Below are 21,478 nucleotides of genomic sequence, written 5' to 3' on the forward strand. Positions count from 1 at the left end.
TTGGTGCATACAGTTGTATATTGCATTATGGGTAAGAGAATGACGTCATATATTATATTTCTAGTCGCCATATTTATTTGTTGAGAAATCTCCTGAAGGGAAACGAAACGCGCACGTTCAGAGTTAAAATTTACTTGAAATATCAACTGTAGTTTGCCAAAAAATCGTTTTTACGTCGCCTTTATATACTTGTTATCATTAGAGGGTTAACAACAAGAAAGAAGTCTATATATTTGAGTCTATTTGAATACGACAACGTCGGACGGCCATGGGAATTGTGTTAGGATGTCTGGCTACGCAGGTAGGTTTCCTTCAATACGAAATCGTTATTTTTTTCGGATACAACATATTACATAGTCTCTACTCACAGTTTCTCTGTACAGTTATACACTTGTCAATCAACATATTATTTCATGATTTTGGCGTGATCATGTGGTGCGATACTTGTAAAACGAAAACAACCCCTGTTTACATAACACTGTTGAACAACACATTGTACGTTACAATACAATACATTTGTCAAAAAATGTGTTGATTTATAATTGCCCGGTTGTTATAGAATATACGTACTTGGAGTTCAGATATATCGTGATTTCTTGTTTCATTATTATTGAATCTGATAATGTTAATTTTGAATGTCTCGAGAGAAATATTTACTCTCCATCGAAAGAGATTAGCGTCGTAGCGAATTTACAAATGTAATTTAGTCAGCTCGCATCTCCTCCATGGCCACTGTACATGTACACACAGTGTATGACGTGACCTCGGCGGACTTTAGTATGACTCACTGGCCATCAGACACTGAGTGTATAAATACGGATTTCCTATTGTGTCTTCATTTAAATGTCTAACAACCCACGAAAATATTTACGGAGGTTGTTATGGCTTCACAAGTTACAAACTTGTATATTATAATTTTGTTCTCAAGAAATTGAAGAATGCAATATTTTGGAAAATAATGAAAAGGACCCACCCCTCCCCCCCAAAAAAAATAAATAAATAAAAATAAAATAAATATAGATAAATGAATAAAAAAATAAAATAAAGTAAAATACATTTAAGTTTGAGTTTACATGTAGTAATATATGAAAATTTGTATACATGTATGTCATTGTGAGTGTGCCAGACACACAGACACATACAGGTACACATACATAGTACTCATGTATACATGTAAAAGAGGTTTTTTTATGACAGCTATAAGACAATTCTAAATTTATTTTGATCAAGTGCATTTAGAATGAATTTTGGATTCTGATTCAGAAGTATGGGAATAATATTGATCACCGTCTGTAGGAAGGTATCCTAATATCGTATATAAGGGTTAAAATATTAGCAGAGGTCATTGAACTGGTCAAGTAGAAATTCCAGACACAGAAATTTGTTTGATCTCCAAATACTCATCAGTCAAGCTTCGTGGTTATATATTTACCCATTCTGTTTGTGAATGTGGAAGCTTCTTATCTTATTTCAACACACATTGTATATGCACATGTGCAAGAAAGTTCTTATACAGTAGATAGTGACAGTCAGCAGATATGAATTTAAACATACCAAATATTTTTAAGTGTAAGTAATATTTGTCTGTTTTATTCTTACATTGTTAATTTTGTTTTGTGACTGTAGGTGGCCTGCTGCTTTGGATCAGCAGCATGCAGTTTGTGCTGTGCTGCCTGTCCTTCCTGTAAGAACTCTACAGCATCACGTATTGGATATGCTGTGCTGCTCCTGCTTGGAGTTGTTGTGGCCTGTATAATGTTAACACCAGTTGTCAGGGATCTACTCATGGGTGTAAGTCTTTACCAGCTTGTCTGAAATGTCATTGATTCTTTTCTGAAATGCAAATTGATTCAAGGCTGTGCTATCCTGACCTGAGGAGCCTTCATTATTTACATAACAATACATAGTATGTAAATTAGGTTGTATTGTTTTCCTAAATTCAAGGAATAGCAGACCATTGTTAATATTTTAGTTATTGTTCTAGTGACAAGTCACAAGGACTGAAAGCCCATGAATGTCAAACTATACCTTGAAAGTTTGAGTGAGTCCTTGAAAAATTAGTTTATGAAACTAGTGAAAAATAAAACGTATGAGATGATCAGCCCAAACTTCTTAAAGATCCCCAATGTCAGGCAAGTAAACTTTCTATTTTGAGATAAATTTAGTATCGGATGATGACGTGTGTGATTCTATGAAAATGACATTTGTTTTTGTTAATCATAATAAAAAAGTTAACCAGTGGTCTAGTGTTAAACTTAAAAAGATGCAACTTGCATGGTAGAGGGAAAGATGCAAGATATATACATTCGTAGTACAAGCTTTGAGACAAAAACCTTTTGTACCGGTAAGATACAAATATTGAAAGTGTTAAAGTGGCCATATGGATGAGGATTGTGGTATTTGTTTTAGATTTTTAATTTATAAAACAATTTTATCATGGCTTCCTACTTCCTACTTGAAAAATCAATGTGAAACAACATTGACTAAGTCTGTGTTTGTAACTCAATAAAATGCAAAAAGCTAAAAAAGGTGTGAAAGGTTTGTTATGGTGCATACACTAAGAAACATTTTACATATTTATTAATCTTACGCAATTTATTAACAAACAAGGACTCGGCATACATGTATGTTGTTTCACATTTATTTTTCAAGTAGGAAGCCATGATAAAATTGTTTTTTAAATTAAGACTCCAAAACAAATACCTAATCCTCATCCATATGGCCACTTTAAATTATAAAAAACGGTCCCTGAAAGGAAAAGTTACAACATCTACAATTCAAGCTAGAGCTCCTTGTCAATGTGTTAACAGTTTTGTTAGATACATAGTTTTATTTCTATGCATTGTATGAGATTCGAACAGACCACTTTTGAACACATATATGTATTTCTAAAACTATTTATTTTCTCCTCAGCGTTACTGACATATTTCTTTCTGTTTTCGTAGATCCCATATTTCTGTACCGCCCCTGATGAAACATCGTGGATTCATGATGGAACTATAGTATCTCCAGAAGCATGTAATTTACTGTCAGGTTATTCGGCTGTCTACAGGATCTGTTTCGGATATGCCTGCTTCTTCTTCTTGATGATGATGATAATGATATATGTCAAATCTAGTAAAGATCCAAGAGCTGGAATTCAGAATGGGTATGTGATCTTGAACTTCCTTGCCTGCAATATGTCGATCATTCTTAGTAACTATAAAGTCTTCTTTCAGAATATGGATCCACTTTGACTGCAAAATCTCAGACCCTGAAAGTGTGACTTACATGTATGCCTACATGTAATTATGTTAAAAAAATACATATCAAAGTGTGGTAGAGTTGTTGACATCAGTCTGGCTACCACGGTTGACAGTGTGTGTGTCAAGTGATCGGAGGGTACCAAGTTCAAGTGCCGGCTCTGGGTAACTTCTCTCTCTCATTTACTAGTATTTGGCACCAAACAACAATTAGAACTGGGCATGCATTGGCATACAGCATTTGCAAATTGCAGTGTTGTAGCTTGTGGTTTGGATGAGTTTCCCAAAAATTGAGAAGTGAGGAGAGTGTAGTAGTAGAGTCAGTGGACATCAGCTGGGTAGCACTGTCTGTAGTGCATCCATCTAGTAGTTGGCAGGTCCCGGGTTCAAGTCCTGGCTCATACCAACTTTTCTGTATCTCATTTACTACATAACACAACTATATGGTAGTGACACTAATGACATGATTTCTGAACCATGTTGAATGTCATACAAATTAAATGTATTTCATTTTCAGAGCTCCACTCAACAAAAATGATATATGATTGTATACGATTAATGTATATGTGTATCTAGTTTCTTGACTTATTCGAGATGACTTAATACATTTCAAGCAGCTATTTAGTGTTACTGAATTGTCAATGCTAATTTAAAATGAATGCATTATGTGTGTTTACTCTGTAGTTTCTGGGGTTTTAAGTTCCTAATCATCGTTGCCATCATTGTTGCTGCCTTCTTCATACCAGATTCACAAGCGTTTGAAGAAGGTAAGTTATTATGTACTCACATGTGTGCCTGCATAATGCTATCTGAAAACGATGTATTCGTAACCTCTGTGAACAATCGTCCACAAAAACTGTGTTCAGGCCATACATGTATATTGCTAAAATGATGTTTGCTTGGTGTTTCACTCATGGGACATTACATATTAGACACTTAGCTAGACATATTTTAACTGTAGACTAATAATAATAGAGACACAGTAAACAGCAGGATCCATTACCCAATCACATTGAACAGTGATAAGCATTGCTATTCTTTCACACTGCAGTAAAGATCGACTAAGTCTTCTAATAAAAACATTACACATGGACTTGATGATTTTAATGGATGCAAATGTTATTTTCTAACTGATAATCAATATTTCAACTATATCCTCACTGTGCACAGCACCGATGTAATTGTTTCTTTTGCATTAGAAGTTGTCTGAGGGAGTGTATTAAATGCCATGTTACATGAATGAAACACCATTTGTAATTGTTATTGTGTTCATGATCAAGTTCTGTGGTATCATGTACATTTATATTCGGTAAAGTTATTAATGGCCTTTTATGTATACACATACACACTCACTTGTACGTACTGTACCATATATGTGAAAATGCTTATACACAAGGAGAAACATACATATCACATGCACTCACACACATGACGCTCAGAGTCCACAACAATTAAACCAAGAAAATAACCATCCTGATTGTCATACTTTAGATATTTAGACATTTTAGGGAAAACACAGAGAGACAATTTGCCATCTGTTTTACCAATTCTCCACTGACAATGACAGCTTTGGTGTATATTTGGTACAGATATAAAATTTGGTAAAATCGTTGGTTGACCATTACGAAATGGACTTGATATTAATTTAATTGGTTGATTATTGTTTGACAGCCTGGATGATAATTGGTCTGATTGGAGCATTCATCTTCATCATCATTCAGTTGGTACTATTGATTGACTTTGCTCATACTTGGAATGAATCATGGGTTGAAAAGATGGAAGACGGCAACTCTAAAGGATGGTACTTTGGTAAGGAACTCCTTTAAAAACTGCTGTATTTGTCTGAAAATGGTTATAACTTTGCAAGGAGAATATTACACCTTTTTTGTGTATTGCTGATTATTAGTCGGGGGGGGGGGGGGGGGTATGGGTGGGGAAGGAGACTATGTTACAGTGAATTCTGGCCGTGCATCTGTCATACAATGTACATCATTTCTCAGACAATCCTAGTTCTTTTTACACTTAGCACGAAGATGACTAGTGATATTGGATATTTGCACATCACTTTTTTTTCTCATATGTACATTTGGTGTAATGGCAGTCATACTTGTACTTAAAAATCTATCTTTTCTGCGTAACTCAATTTATGCATCATGTGAAGTGTATACTTTACCTGTGGCGTGCGTTTTGAGGGTAGAAATGAAATATTGTAATGAAAAATGGAAAATGCATTCCCCGGTGAAGTACTGAAGTAGATGTAGCCAACAGCAATAAGTGATGTATGATTTCATCCATTTTATTTTCAGCATTGCTGTTTTTCACCATCATATTTTATCTGATCTCAATAACTGGTATAGTTCTGTTCTACATCTACTACACTGAAGTAAGTACCCTGACACTGGAATTTGCCGTACAAAGGTGTAGTTAAACTTTACAATGTTGTGTACTTATTCATCGTACTATCGGGAACACGTATGCAGCATACAAAGATTGATTGATGTTGCTTTGGGCAAAGAATGAAAACTTACAGGAACATAGATAAATACATGAACTCATGCATAGGCAACCCCATCACACATACACATGCACACAGTGTTTTACACCCCCAGATATATGTTTCAAAGTAACAACAAATACAAGAAAAGGTTGAATAACTTTTAGAACTGTATATGCTATTTGTGGGTAAGATCAATAGTCAGCTAAGTCCATTTTTTGCCAATTTTGATCAATGTTATGTTAACCAAAATTGTTTATTGACTTGGTAGATCAAATGATTTACAAAAGGTACTAATGCACAAGCAGTTCAACATTTTTTAGTATTGAGCTTTCGATCTGTCTCGGTCGATGATCCTCATCAGAATGACAAATTTGATAGTTACTACAACTGACCAGCTAGGTGGTGGTATGATCAGAATATATGATGTTATTTGCTTCCCTAAATTGATTGACTGATTACCTGATTGTTTCTATTACAGCCCCATGCATGCACCCTCAACAAGTTTTTCATCAGCTTCAATATGATACTTTGTATCATCATCTCTGTGGTGTCTATTCTACCCAAGATTCAAGAAGGTGGGTTTAGTTTTTTAGTTGTTTTTTTTAAATGTCATTGTCACAAGCATCATGCTGTAGTAGTTAGTTTTTGAACTACAAAGTGATGATGTGGTCTGTGTGTGTGCTTTATCATCAGTTCCTTTTGGAGGTATATATAAATGTACCCATGACATCTAGGGCTGTGGTTTTCTCTCTGATTTATCTACTAGAATTTACCCTGAAATTTACCCTGATAGCAATTCATGGAGTAACTTATGATTTCATTGTTAGCTGTTTGTACATTAACACTTGCATGTTCCCACAATATCAGGGATCGATGGTGAAATGGTTAAACAGTGAATTCAATCTTGATGGTAAAACCTATCCAGTATATAAGAATCCAGTCTTTCAATGAAATGTTAAGACAAAAAAAAAGCAAAAAACCCCCACCTCTATGCCAAAATGTGTGAGTTGTATACTGTTAGGTTTTATTTGCATAGACGATGTGTGTTGTGATGGGGTTAATCATGTTTGTGTTATTTGTCTAATGTTTCCTTTATTATCATTTCTAGCCCAACCCCGTTCTGGATTACTGCAAGCCTCTGTGATTACATTGTATGTGGTTTACCTGACTTGGTCAGCCATGTCCAGTCAGCCAGGGAAAGGTGAGATGTTTTGAAACTATTTTAACGGGACGACATTCATTATTTTTGCATTTGAATGTAAAACACATTCACTGCTCTACATAATCCAGGGACTTGTCCAGGTGTTAGAATGTCAAGAAACTCTCTACACCAAGTCAAAGTTTATGCACTTACTTGTAAGGACAGACATCGGTTCTGAAGTAGAAATTAGTACTAACAACTGTGCTAAATGTTAGTGGATTTTCAGGCAGGTAATCGGTTACCTTCCCAGTTACATTACAGCTAAAATGATGTAGGCTTCGTGTATTACTCATGGGACATTGTGTTTTTGACAGAACAATATACATATTTCAACTCGAGACTAACAATAACAGAGACACAACATACAGAACAGGATCCTTTGCCCAATAACATTGAAAAGTGTTGAAGCATTGATATTCTTTCACACTGCAGTAGGAAAGGGCTTCAAATGAAAACATTACACATGGACTTGATGTTTTTATTGGCTGCAATTGTTTATTTTTTAATAATCAACACATCAATGTTACTATTTCTACATGTACATCCCTACTGTGCACGGCACCTATGTAATTGTTGCTATTGCATATAATAAGTTGTCTGAGTGTGTGTAAAAAATGTTGTGTCACATGAGTGAGACACCAAGCCAATATCATTTTAGCTGTAAAGTTGGAATTGTACCATACATGTCAAATCCCCATAAATTAATTTGAGTAGAGCAGTTTTTGGTAATTTCCAAATACTTCCAGGCTCTGTTAAACTTTTTGCGAAACACATTGTACATACTGTCACAATAGTGCCAGAGATTATTTGCACCGTTAGTTGCATATTAATGGCATTTGCACTGCAGTGCAATACCAAAAACATTATTGCATAGCTGTATGCAATGATATGCAAATGACAATGCAGTCATTTGTTGCGATGACACAGTATCACTTTTACAGACATTTGCTTTTTCGGATAAACACTTGTACATGAAATAATAACAGAACCCCATTCCATGTGAGTTCCAGCGTAGGTACATGGACTCGGTCATATTTACACTCGTGCTTGCAGTGTTTTCTGCTGCATTTTCACTCGCTATGCTCACGAAAGTACTGCTGCAGAGAACACTACAAGCACTCGTGTAAATAGCCCAAGTATGCCATACTTGCACTCGCGCAGCATGGGGTTCTGTCACATACATTTTGTAATGTCACTTCCACCTGCTAATCTAGATTCTTTGGTCATTACAGAGTGTAATCCTAGTTTGACTGAGATCTTCAACCCAGTTAGTGGTAACATGACACATATTGGTACCACTCCTTCACCTCAAGTACAAAGCTCCACTATGGATGCTGAATCTATTCTGGGATTGGCTCTCTTTATCCTATGTGTCTTGTATGCCAGGTAAATAAAAATAATATATACTCGGGTGTATAGGTATTTCATATTGAACCACCCATGGTAGGTATAACATGTTTGACTGACATGTGCAAATAAGAGCCAGCAAATTAATCCAATACACCAAGCTTTCAGTAAATTATAATCATACCGGTCAGCCGTAGGAAAAGAAAATACCAAGATGGCGGCATAGTAAAAGATTGTAGGGTACAAAGTGTATTGATCTTTCATGACACAGTGTCTATAACCATACAATGTCTCATAGAAGTCCAGTCACAACAGATGCCCATAACACCACTTAATCAGTAATCTGATGACATAACAGTCAAGAGAGAAACTAGAATTGCTACAATTGGATTGTCTCCCAGGTACAAGATAGATTCCGGTCCTAAGATGTCATATTGGCCTGGCTATCGCTCATCCAGTATTTGTCTTTGGATGGTATCTGTTGCGGGTACCGCTGATTTCACACTCTTCCATGCAGAGTTTGACAAGCTGTACAACCCTGCTATTGAGTTTGGTACATGCAAATCATCTAAATGCTATGATTAATAGGTTGTACAAACAGGAGAACAATATACCCGGTACATCATTAGTCTGTTGTACAAGAAAGAGTTTACACTTCATGTGTAGGTACAATGTGTTTGTTAAACTTTACATTTTACAATGGGCAGTTTAATAGAGTATGTTCTGATTAATTAGTTGATATATTTCTAGCACGCAGTTCACATTTTATACCAACGGTGTATTCACCTGTTTGAATTCCTGATTTCCACCAAGTTGATAAAAATTCACATAAAAAAACAACCATGTGACATGGGGTATGTTTGGTTGCTAGACCGTACAACAGGTGACTGACAACAGAATCTAAATATATTGTAAGTATTCCATTCTAAAGACCATTGTAAAAATGATGAGATTCTGATCTCTGTATCCCCATTATCTATTGCAGTATTCGTACAGCAAACACCAACAACATTAGCAAACTAACTGGATCCAATGAGGTTGGTAATATCACTTTATTTTGTTTTAGCACCTATTTCAACTATCTGTATCTTAATTTCTGAAAAAGCGTAATTTTTGTAGTGGAAAATTTCTGTGGAACAAATAGGATAGCATGTATTGTAGTGTAGATGTTTCTACAAGATTAATGTGTGATTGGTAGTGTTTGACCAGTGTACATGTAGGTATATAGTTATCAAACTTGACTGTGAGAAAGAGTAGAGTGTTGATGTATGACAGATAGCCACCAACCAAGACATCATTTTCATTTGAAATGATAGTTGACTAGTCAACATGGAGGGATTAAGCCAGTACGTACGGTACATCAGTGGTCAACACCCCTGAAAAATGGCTAAAATCAATATGAATACCCCCGGAAAACTAATGAAAAAAAAGGAAAGTCTTGGAAATTTGTTTAGTTTTAATTAATGTATGAACCCAGGTACTTCCTCTAGGACCAATTTCAATGAAAATCAAAGTTTTTACAAGATTTGCCATATGAAAGCATGTACTGGTCCTTTTTATGTAACAAAACAAATTAAAGGGCTCAACAATATTTTCTTTCCTTACATGTATACAGTAAACATGATCCATGAATTCTAAAATGGTTGAATATTGATATCAGTTGACCTCTCAAAAATTTGCATGGTGACCCCTGATATTTTTTTTTTAACCGAATGAATTTTATTGAACAAAGTGCAAAAAAGCTTGCTATTTTTGTTTGTGTGATGTATACTATACTATATGTGAAGTGATATTAACTAGTCATCATGCATGGTTTAAGGTATCTGTGTGGGCTAGGACGTCAGGTGAATTTATCAATAAAACTATGTAAATCCACTCATACATATTTATTTAGACGCATTGGAGTCGGAACTAGCAAAGGGCATACCGTCAATAAGCAGTAACACAGCCACAAACTTTGACTGATTAAGAGTAATTGACATTTTGCTGGGGAGTCTGATGCGCCCTCTACGACAAATTCCTGAGTAACACACACACGGGGAGTGTGAGAGTCTGCCGTAAAGATGTTTTAGTATTTTAAATGCCTGACTGTAAAACGTTGAGTGTCGGCATTTTTGTCAATTGTTATAAATTTAAAGACGAAAAAAAAAAGTTTGATGGATGACAATTTTTTTGTCATCGTGAGCATGTGCTTCTGACAGAATCAGGTGCCCGCAGAAGTATCGCCCACACTCCGAGTTTAGCGTAAGTTCAGAAGTACGGCGTCGATGTATTATGTACGGTGGGCGGTCATTTCGTCCCAAAACCATCTCGTCCCAAACTAACTCGTCCCAATAAAGTTGTTCCCGGGCTAACTCGTCCCACAACCAACTCGTCCCACCGCCATCTCGTCCCATTCAAAGAATATTCCTGTGTGGTTCATAATTAATTGTAAATAAGCATAATGCATGTAGCGTCATATCCCTGTTTGCCGACGGTTTACGGGTCTACGCTACGCTGACTTGAGGATCAAAGGGACGACTAACTCCGTATGCGAAGAGGACTAATGGCGTCATAGATCATACGTCAAAATTTCTGTCATCGTATTTTTTCATATCAAAGTTCGGAAACATAACTATAAATTAATTGTTTGTAATTGCAAAACTTTCGACAGATGAAAAGTCACGTTGCCTTCTCGACAGAATCTGCCAAAGTTGCGTCAGTTCACGTTTGTGTTCTGAACGCGTAGCTAAACACAATATTATTAGTGGTGGGACGAGATGACGGTGGGACGAGTTCGTTTTGGGACGAGTTAGTCGTGGGACGAAATGGCGATGGGACGAGTTCGTTTGGGACGAGTTCGTTTTGGGACGAGTTGTCTGGCAACCTTATGTACACACGTACACGATCTCAAGTCAAATGATTTTCCTTCCACGTTTTGTTTTTCAAAATTCGGTGAAGGCTGTTTTATGATTGATTAAACTTGTTCTATTTCCAAAAGCCACGGTGTCATCTCTGAAAGCCGGGGCAGTCAATCTTAACTAAACTACATGTATTACTATTCACGTCGTATTCGTTTCTAGACTAAAAGGCAAATATAACATCACCGTCACATGTGCGAGTACGAGTTCACATCGATACAACCACAAGCGATGTATTTCAAAACAAATGCATGCGGTACGGTGAATACTGATCGAGCCAAGTTTGGTCTCCGTAGCGGTAAATATAATCCCAGTATGTCTCTACGATGTTAGTCGATGTCATGACTAGCTGATAGTGCCAACAAATATTGAACATTTTATGAACGGCTTAGATACATTTTAAGAGTCGCTTTCCTGAATAAAACAACCATTTTCAGATTGCATGCCGACATGGGCGACACATCAAGTAATCAAAGACACAACAACAAACAAATCCAAAGCAACTGTGTTTATTTATAGCAATCTGCGGATGGAAATCATGATTTTCCCAGGGAATGATACGTAACACACGTCAATATTACACTGAGGACCTAACTGAAACATTGAAACATTTCAATTTTGCTCACATTGTACATTTGAGTCGTCATGGACTATCGAACAGGCAATTTCAGGAACGACGATTTGCATCATACTCATAGACCTCATGTTTGCTTGTACCGCGCCGTTCACACGTGTGAGCTCACACTGTAGGCAAACTCGCTCGAGCTCTGTCTTCTTGGGCTAATGGAATGCGTATGGTTGCCTGCAGACACAAATTTATGGTTGTCTGCAGACACAATTTTTTCTATGTAATTTTTATTGAAAATGCGTAAAATACATAAGATTTGCTGTAGTTCGGTGCGTAGTTTCAGAGGGAGTAATTCGAAACTTTAGTCTGACAATTGTCCTCCAAGGTCATATTCATATTAAATCTACCATCACACCACGTCTGCAAGCATGAGTCATGACTAGATATGATCACACGGAAACACTGTCCCTCCATTCTCAGCCAAGGCCTCGTAACGAAGTTTGGAACGTCTTTTACCTATTTTCGTTTTCGGCATCGTGGTAGTGTATGCCAAATATGGTAGTGAGTCTTCAAGGGTTGTCCAGCGGCAGCTAAAAGTTTTCATAACACGCTGTAGAAAGTCCTGAGCGACCGTATGCTCCGTATTGAAATCAAAGATACGCATGCGCAATATGCATGAGTTTGTTGATGTCCCCCTAGCCTTGACACAGTTGATCGCATTATCGAAACGCTACATATTAGCAATGTAAGCGGCCATATATCAGAGTGTTAACCTGTTTTCAAGCCATATTACGATTTTTATTCATTCTAGAGGGTTCAAAGAGACAGAATCACTTTACGCGTTCGCAAGTATTGTTTTTACAAGTACCGCGAAATGGTCGCGAAGTTGTCAAAAAATGGGATTTTTTTGCCTTTTTGACCATTTAGAACGTTTCTTCATTTTACTCGTTCTAGCTTATTATACATGCTAGGGAATTCGGGTTTGTTTTATTTGATAATTGAGATGAAGGACGAGAAACTGGTTAGAGGGATTTTTTGTTAGTGAAACAGGCACTCGGCAATACTTTGTTGAAAATGGGGTACGCATACAACAAAATTTGCCTTTTTGACAATTAATTTGAAGCATTTTGGATCAAAATTTCAAAATTTTGTCTAGACAGATTTTGACATGTATATTTATGATCACAACTGTAAAAAAAAATTAAAAAAAAAATCAAAATTGCCTATTACAGAGTGGAAAATATGAAAAATATGATATAATAATATACACAGGTGTCAAATTTCATCATAATTTAAACAAACTCTACTTTAATGTTTTTAATGTTATGATGAATATTAAAGGGACAAACTCAGAAAATTTGGTGTCAATATCTTTATTTTTAACAAAGTTACAACAATATTTCTACAATAAAGAATTGGATGAAAAATAGCCTATACAACAACCTTAAGACAATCTTATTAAAATCCGATGGAGATGTCGGTTAAGAGTGATTCCAATTTTATAACAATTCTGCCAGTCCCTTGACTTACAAAGTAACGTTTGTTATTTTTCTTCTGCTTTTTATTTTGCTGTTTGTCCTTGACCACCTCGCCAATTAAAACAATCAAATTCTGCAAGGAACAGGTAGGTGGCTGCCTGTCACACTTTAAGCTGAGTGCACGTGTTTGTAAGCTTTTGATATCGTTAGAATAATGCCTAATCTCTAACAAAACTAACAGTAACATAGTGGTTGCTTATAATGTGAATAACTACTATTAACATGTCATCGTCCAGTGTCCAGTTCTCTTAAACACCCCCCCCCCCCCCTCAGGAAAGTGGTACCATCCATTCTAAATTGAAAACAATAAGAATGAACCAAGTCATGGGGATAAGAGGGATGACAAGGGTCATCACCAACAACATACTATATATGTGTGCCATTACAAATATTTTCGAACAACATAATTTGAGAATAGCAGATCGAGCCTTTGTCATGAGTATATTGCCATAAAAAAAACTGTTTTGAAATAAAATATACCTCTCTTATTGAGATTCAAAACCATTTATCCAAAATTTAGCCATAAAGTGAAAGATACAGAAATTACTGAGGCCTCAAAAGTTCACGGTTATGTGAAAAATTTTGGTCTAAAAATGAAAGGTTAGGATAGAATGGGTGCTGCCTCTATCCTGACCTGGTATTTGTTTGTCCTTGTCTACCATGCATTGTGCCATCACTGCACTCTCTGCATGCTGGTTGCTAACGGCTCATCTCTGATACTGTCTTTGTTTTCCTTGTTTCTCCCCTTGGTACAGTTCTCATCATTCCCTTCTGAGGTGAGGTTCACAAACAATGAATACTACTAGAGTGCATGCAGCAGAATTCTCACTCCATATGTTGTGTGCTCACAGTACAATAGTTACAGTCTGTCTACCCCAGTTCAGGAGGGTATTTTCTGCTATACATGTACCTTAAAATTGAACAATTGATTGCTAGATCTAAATTAATAAATGCCTGCGTACAGAATTGTAGTGTTGCTAGGAATGAGTTTGTGGTACATGTGTCATTAAAAGTTTTAATGTCTTGGAAATATTACACAGCAAAATTACATGTTTCGACCATCCTTGCATGTCTTGCAATGAATTAAAGCTGACATTTGTACTAGGTATGATCCTGGGGCCGCTCTCTATGGGGTGGGGTGGGGGGGGGGGGGTGCTACTTGTTTGTCCACAAAAAACAAGTTTGGTAAAACAGGATTAGCCACGATATCAAGTCTGTGGAGATATAGTTTATAAAACTGAATCATTATTACAATACAATTTGTGACTGTACTACATGTACATGTACCGGTAAGTAGTAACATGACACATGCGATAGGAGTGAAAATTCTGCTGTTGGCGGTGTATCACCTCTTGGTGGACATTGCTGCTGTTGACATACGTATCACCTCTTAGTGCATGCTACTTTGTGTAAGGAATACAACAAATAAACGAAAAAATAAAAGTTCACAGATCTGCAAAGATGCTTTTAAGTTCTGGTGAATACATGTAGTTTCACTGGGAAAGGTACTGGTAACTGAATTTGGTTTATAGTGGGGTGTGGAACTAAGATATGCTATGCTATTAAGTAAAACATTTAATTTGCAATAAGTTGTGCATTTTATGGTCTCTTTAAATAACTTTGCAGGAAGAATGCAATGAAGAGGTGAATACATACTATGTAGCACGGCTTTTGTACTGTACTGTAAAATCTCTAAATCTCTGGAATTTATTTTCACTGGTTTCATATAAAGTTAAACACTGACATTAATGGATGCATGTAGATGAATTCTAGTGTCTTCTTACAGACCTCAGATAACCCTAAAAAAAAAAAAACTGACACATTTTTGGAAAGATAAGTAATATGATGGCTATAAGGTCAACAAGGTGAAAATATGTCCCACAGAATTGTATGGATTTTAAAGTACAGTTATATTACAATGAATTAGTGTCACTTCACAGAAGTTACAAAATGCTCCAGTCCTGTATCAGTGTATAGACAAGGGTTGTGGTTTAAGGGAATGTATTGGCTACCAGAGGCAAAAGAAAGAACTAACATATATTTACACTTCATGCACACACGCACGCACACACACATACAAAAGCACAGTGTCACATACATGTACATACAGACCAACATACACACGCACACACACATTCACATACATACATACAGACAGACAGACACACACACACACACACACACACACACACACACACACACACACACACACACACATTGTGACCCAGACAGACAGACCAAATAATTACATCCCTCTGACAGTCCCAAAACTCCATGCAGCCTGTTTTCCCCAAGTTATTGTCTATACTGAAAGTACATACTAACTTCAGCATTGTGACACTAATAGCGGCTATAAGGTTTGACTTTAAGTTGAAGCTTAGAGTGTTTGAGTAACTTCACTCCTTTTAGTGCACTGTAGTCATTCACTGTGTGTGTGTGTGTGTATTTGTGGCAATAAATGCATGTACTGTATAACTGTCTGCTTGTAATGTCTAGCACTACCTCACCTCAACAGCACAATTAACAGTGTGTCATTCTCAATATTGGTACCACTTTCTGACCATAATGTTACTCATTCAGTGTTGTCCAATGGTTAACTCTTCATAATATTACGGAATTATAATGGGGGTTGTCAGCTAATTTGCATGAGATCATGAATACAAGTTAGAGGTGTTCTATTAATGTGTCATACCATTAACCCATGTTAAGGTCAGAATGACAAAAACTGGATTGGGATCATCATTTCATTTTGAATAAGGAGGACAATGCACGTCCGATGGTCTGAGAATGAAAACGGCACATGAAACAATATTCTGTAGTGCCGCAGTATAAATTATGATAGAGTTGATGTGAAAAGGTAGCACTGTTTTAGTCTAAAATCTTGGTTAAATCAAACGAATGTACTATCTTTGGAGTTGCTGTACCCGCATTTAGTTCTACTCTTCAGAAGTGTGAAGCACCGTAGTTAAAGTTGTGTATGAAATTAGAAGTTGGCAGCTCGAGACCACAAAGGGAGAATCTTGGTTCTTGTAAATATCAGTGGTTTCGAGTAGTGGTTTTATTTGATCAAAAACGTTACTCAAAACTTGCATGCCACTTTTAGTTCATTCAAGGAGAACACTGCATTATCAGTGACATGCTACTGTAGGGTAGAACTAATCAAAAGGTACAGCAACTATCATGTAATTAACTTATCAAATCAACTTACTGCAGACTAATGGTTAAAATTCTTCCATTTAGCCTTCAGGACATGCTGTGTCTGTATCTATTACTTAAAGCGGTTTAATTTAAAAGGGGATTTTGATAGTTTTTGAGATGGTTTCTTTTTGAAATGACATAACACTTTTCCTTCTTTCATCTGTTACAGAAGGTGCTCATTGATGAGAAAGCTAAAGGTGAGTGATGTCTAATCATTCATAAAGTTTTGTATGGCGCAAAATGCTATGTTCATTTTCTTTTTGTTTTATAGTTAATTTGTGTTCAATTTCTTTAGGTTTGTTGATGTATGAAGGATAAGAATAAAGCGAAATACACTGTATCACCTTATCATTAGGCTTGAGGTCGTAACCTTTTTAGGGGGTCATAGCCTCATTCCCATGTACATTTACCACCTTATCATTAGATTTAAGGTCCTAGCCTTTTTTGAGGGTCATAGCCTCATTCTCATGTACCACCTTATCATTAGGCTTGAGGTCATGACCTTTTTTGGGGGTCGTAGCCTCATTCCCATGTACCACCTTATCAGTAGGCTTGAGGTCGTAACCTTGTTTGAGGGTCATCGCCTCCTACCCAGATGAAGATAGCAGTCAAGTTGTGAAAATACTGAAGTATCTGATATTTTTTTTAAAAACTGTTTGTTGATTAAATTAACTATTGTTGAGTTAAAGTCTTTTGATTTTCTGTGCCGTTAAATACTACTTTTGTAAAATGAATCATATTATTTTTCATCCATCAACAGAAGCTGGTGGCAAGGACGACGATGAAGAAGCCAATGGACAGAAAGTATGGGACAATGAGGAGGAAGGCGTTGCCTATAGTTACTCCTTCTTTCATTTCATGTTCTTCTTGGCAGCGCTCTACATCATGATGACACTGACAAGTTGGTACAAGTAAGTATAAGAACTTTAGCCACTCAGAAGTAAATTGTAGTAGTGAGGCTCAAACATGCAACCTGCAGATTCCAAGTCGGCCACTCAAACCATTCCCAAAAATCTGATGTGGTGAAAGCGGCTATATGCTTTATTTACCTCTATTTCCATTGAAATAGAGGTAAATAAAGCATTTAGACGCTTTCACCACATCAGATTTTAATCAGATTGAACCATTCAAAGCCAACCACGCAAACCATTCCCACGCCAGTCACTCTAACCATCCCAAGCCAGTCACTCTAACCATTCCAAGCCAGTCACTCTAACCATTCCAAGTCAGCCACTCTAACCATTCCAAGCCAGCCACTCTAACCATTCCAAGCCAGTCACTCTAACCATTCCAAGCCAGCCACTCTAACCATTCCAAGCCAACCAATCTAACCATTCCAAGTCAGCCACTCTAACCATTCCAAGCCAGCCACTCTAACCATTCCAAGCCAGCCACTCTAACCATTCCAAGTCAGCCACTCTAACCATTCCAAGCCAGCCACTCTAACCATTCCAAGTCAGCCACTCTAACCATTCCAAGCCAACCAATCTAACCATTTCCAAGTCAGCCACTCTAACCATTCCAAGCCAACCACTCTAACCATTCCAAACCAGCCACTCTAACCATTCCAAGCCGACCAATCTAACTATTCCAAGCCAACCAATCTAACCATTCCAAGCCAGCCACTCTAACCATTCCAAGTCAGCCACTCTAACCATTCCCAAGCCAGCCACTATAACCATTCCAAGCCAACCAATCTAACCATTCCCAAACCAGCCACTCTAACCATTCCAAACCAGCCACTCTAACCATTCCAAGCCAGCCACTCTAACCATTCCAAACTAGCCACTCTAACCATTCCAAACTAGCCATGTAAGTGACTTTTCCTGAATTGTGTTTTTCAGTCCAAAAGAAAGTAAGGAATACAAGTACAATGCCAGCTGGCCAGCTGTATGGGTCAAGATTTCATCTTCCTGGCTGTGTGTGATTCTCTACACTTGGACCCTTATTGCACCCGTGGTCCTGTCCAACAGAGACTTCAGCTAAGAAGGAGAGCAGCAAGAAGACGCTAACTACTACTACATAACGCTTCATATATCTGATAAATAGCGCCACCTATTGGTAGAAACAACTCTACCACTTGAGGGTGCAGTTAATAATTGTACAATTTCAATCAATCAAGATCACCAGCCAATAACATCAGTGTAACATCAGCTGTTCCAGTCTTGTGATGTACTTATCATTCTGTATTTACTGTACAGTTGGAGTCAGTAGTTAGGCTTCTCGTGGAATTAAAATCGTATAAAAAACAAAAAAAAAACAAAACATTTACCGAATTGTCTTGTGAACAAAGTGTCCTTTAGGTAACCATGGTAACAGTACCAACTTGCAAATTACTGTGAAATCGGTGACTATTCACGAAACGCTAATTAACTAAATGTATTCAATCTTGAAAACAGATCAACTATTTCATGAAGTTGCAAAATGTACTCAAGAGCTGCTATTATCATATATATGTCGAGACAGAAATAGACTTAGAGTTTATAAAATGCTGTTTGTTAGGAGAACTTGATACCAGTAAAATGTATTGGTTTTACACATGAGTAAAGTCGTACATTTCTAACTAGTACCAACTCCATAGACAAAGTGACGCAAAAATTAGAGATGCCGAAATTTTTACATAAATGCTTATATTGAAGACTTACTTATCCTGTTTTCCCAACCTATAGTTTTCTTTAATAGTGAACAAAGAAATACCCCCATGGTAGAAAGAAGATTTAAGTCAGCAAAATTTGGCTATCATTAGTAGAGGGCACACTAGTCTGTAGGGTGATAGTGAGGAACAGTTGAGGAAAAGAGAAGTACATAACATTCAAACACGGAAGAAAAAAGTTGTGGCGTTGATATTTACACGTGTTTGAATAAGATGCCAGTTAGAGAGCTGAATTCTTGGGTTACTCACAGGTGTGTCTACAAGTAGTACTGGTACTCATAGAGACTAGATACAGAATTACAATGGCATGCTTTACAGCAGAAAATTTAATAAAAAGGATGTTTGTTTTTTTAGAATTTGACAAAGCTAGAGAAAATGTTGGGACTATTTATGATAAATTATATAGCGGAACTGAAAGACTTGTGTCTGATAATACTCTCACATTTATTCAGATATTGACAATGTAAAAAAAATGCTTTCTTGGATGTACACGTTATATGTTAACAGTATGGCAGTGGTGTGGATTCTAGTAATAAAATAAAGAGGTATGGTATATGTGTTTCTATTTACAACACACCTTATTAATGTTGACATCAAGTCATGTCCATTGTGAAGGTCTATCTGCTGATCAAACACACAAACTTATGGTATAAAATATGCACCCATGATGCTGGTAAACCATGTCTGTTTACATTCCTGAGAATGATTCCACTTTTTATGTACAAAAATTTAGCTTTAAATTCCATGTTATCAATTATCTTGTTAGACTTTCAGATTTGTTGTTGATTTTCCCGTTTAATCCATTCCCGCAAACCAGAGCTGATGTTACTTCTGCGACACTGCGAAATATCATGTTGGCGGTACGTCTTGGACGGTGTCGTAAAAGAGGCTGTGGTTTATGACAATGGTTTAATCACTTGCTAAATACATTTGTAATGAGCGGTACTGGGATTTCTGACAATAACGAGTCTTTCAGTCTGTTGGTGTTTTCTATCTTTATTGAATTGTAAACTTGAATATTTACAGAGAAAAGAGAGGCCTGTAACTGAAAGAAAACATACCAATGTCTTAAAATGTTAAAGCAGCACAGATACACACATCATTATGCATGCATAGCATGTCAGTGGATGTTGCTCTATATGTGATAGTACAAGAGCTGTGTCTAACTGTAGTCCATTCCATCGTGACGTTTTACCAAGCATAGGGAGTGTTTGATGTAGTTGTGCACACAGTCTGATTGAGTGACTGAATGACAAATCAATCTGTATTGTACAAAGTGAAAAAAAAAAAGTGAATTTATTTCAGTAGGTAGAGCTAGTGTAGCACTAGTTAGTATCAATGGCATTGGCTTGTTATAAGCAAAGAGGCCGAGTGTGGTCAATTTCAAATGTTGTTGCTATGGTATACAGCACTTGTACTTTTTTAGGCGGGAGTGGAAAGTCCCTGACAATGTGTGTAGCAGATGTCAACGAAAACTCCCAACTTATAATGTATATTCTCATTATTACTTGTTACTTTGTATAAATATTACAATAAAAATTGATTTTGAAAATAATAACAAAATGTTTATCATGTGTCAGTTGATTGTATGTGGTTTTCAATTATGGGTGGAATAGAAAGTTTAATGTGTGCACTCACTCTATATATTCTCAACCCTTTGTGTTAGTATTTCTGTTAACCAGCAGATAACATGCATTTGTTGTCTTGATGGGAAGGCAACGAGCCCTCACTGCGAACTTCGTTCACTTATCGTATCGAAAGAAAGCCTGAATGTCTAGCAGCAAGACTACTGGACTCGTCGACATGCAGATATTGAGTAGTCTTTGCAGAAAACAAAAGTTCCCTATGTACACAACATTGAGGGCGCCCTGACGAAATTCTTGCAGCCATAAAACATATCAACATAGTACAGTATGTGTGACATGAGGTGATAGCAGTGAACAGATGTCAAACATTTTATTGACTGTTTCATGTTCTTCAGTGTGATTGATATCAATTGCTATTACTTTTAGCCCCCCCACCACACACACACACACACTTTCCAAATCTGGGTTCTCGCTTGATTGTTTTTTGTTTGTGTTTTTTTGAAAATGGTTGCACAATGAGTAACTGAATTGAAATATACACAAGACATTCACGTAGGCATTTCAGTATATAACTGCTTGTGAGTTTGTTGCCAAATTTAGAAAGATTTACCCTCTTCACAGTTGTCAATTCAACACGTTTTTGTTTTGTTTTATACACATATTACTATACTGTGACTACTAATAGATAAAATAGACCTCGAATTAACATGTACATTGTCTAATTATTGGTATGTTAACATTTTTCAGT

The 21,478-nt window shown here is 36.7% G+C and overlaps 1 protein-coding gene across 2 annotated transcripts; it reads left to right on the plus strand.

Moving 5' to 3' along the window:
• Positions 1-42: 42 nt before the first annotated feature.
• Positions 43-20,677, plus strand: LOC144444527 (serine incorporator 1-like). Of its 2 annotated transcripts, XM_078133970.1 has the most exons (14): positions 43-301; positions 1,627-1,791; positions 2,946-3,148; positions 3,927-4,009; positions 4,914-5,051; positions 5,549-5,625; positions 6,218-6,314; positions 6,848-6,940; positions 8,173-8,326; positions 9,273-9,324; positions 14,049-14,069; positions 16,661-16,688; positions 17,252-17,402; positions 18,336-20,677. In XM_078133970.1, the coding sequence occupies exons 1-14, from the start codon at positions 269-271 to the stop codon at positions 18,475-18,477; spliced, it is 1,437 nt and encodes a 478-aa protein (XP_077990096.1). In that variant the 5' UTR covers positions 43-268; the 3' UTR covers positions 18,478-20,677. The 2 variants fall into 2 exon arrangements, with proteins under 2 accessions (XP_077990096.1, XP_077990097.1); XM_078133971.1 differs by lacking the exon at positions 14,049-14,069 and having other exon boundaries at positions 44-301; positions 18,336-20,676.
• Positions 20,678-21,478: the final 801 nt, after the last annotated feature.

The sequence above is a fragment of the Glandiceps talaboti genome, chromosome 13 (genome assembly GCF_964340395.1).
Source record: "Glandiceps talaboti chromosome 13, keGlaTala1.1, whole genome shotgun sequence".
Classification (NCBI taxonomy): Eukaryota; Metazoa; Hemichordata; class Enteropneusta; family Spengelidae; genus Glandiceps; species Glandiceps talaboti.

Bases quoted from the DNA above. Each gene is read 5' to 3' on its own strand.
- LOC144444527 (XM_078133970.1), top strand. From the start codon at position 269: ATGGGAATTGTGTTAGGATGTCTGGCTACGCAG. The intron at 3,149-3,926 runs GTATGTGATCTT...TTTACTCTGTAG, and splicing joins AGAGCTGGAATTCAGAATGG to TTTCTGGGGTTTTAAGTTCC. The intron at 5,626-6,217 runs GTAAGTACCCTG...TTTCTATTACAG, and splicing joins TCTACATCTACTACACTGAA to CCCCATGCATGCACCCTCAA.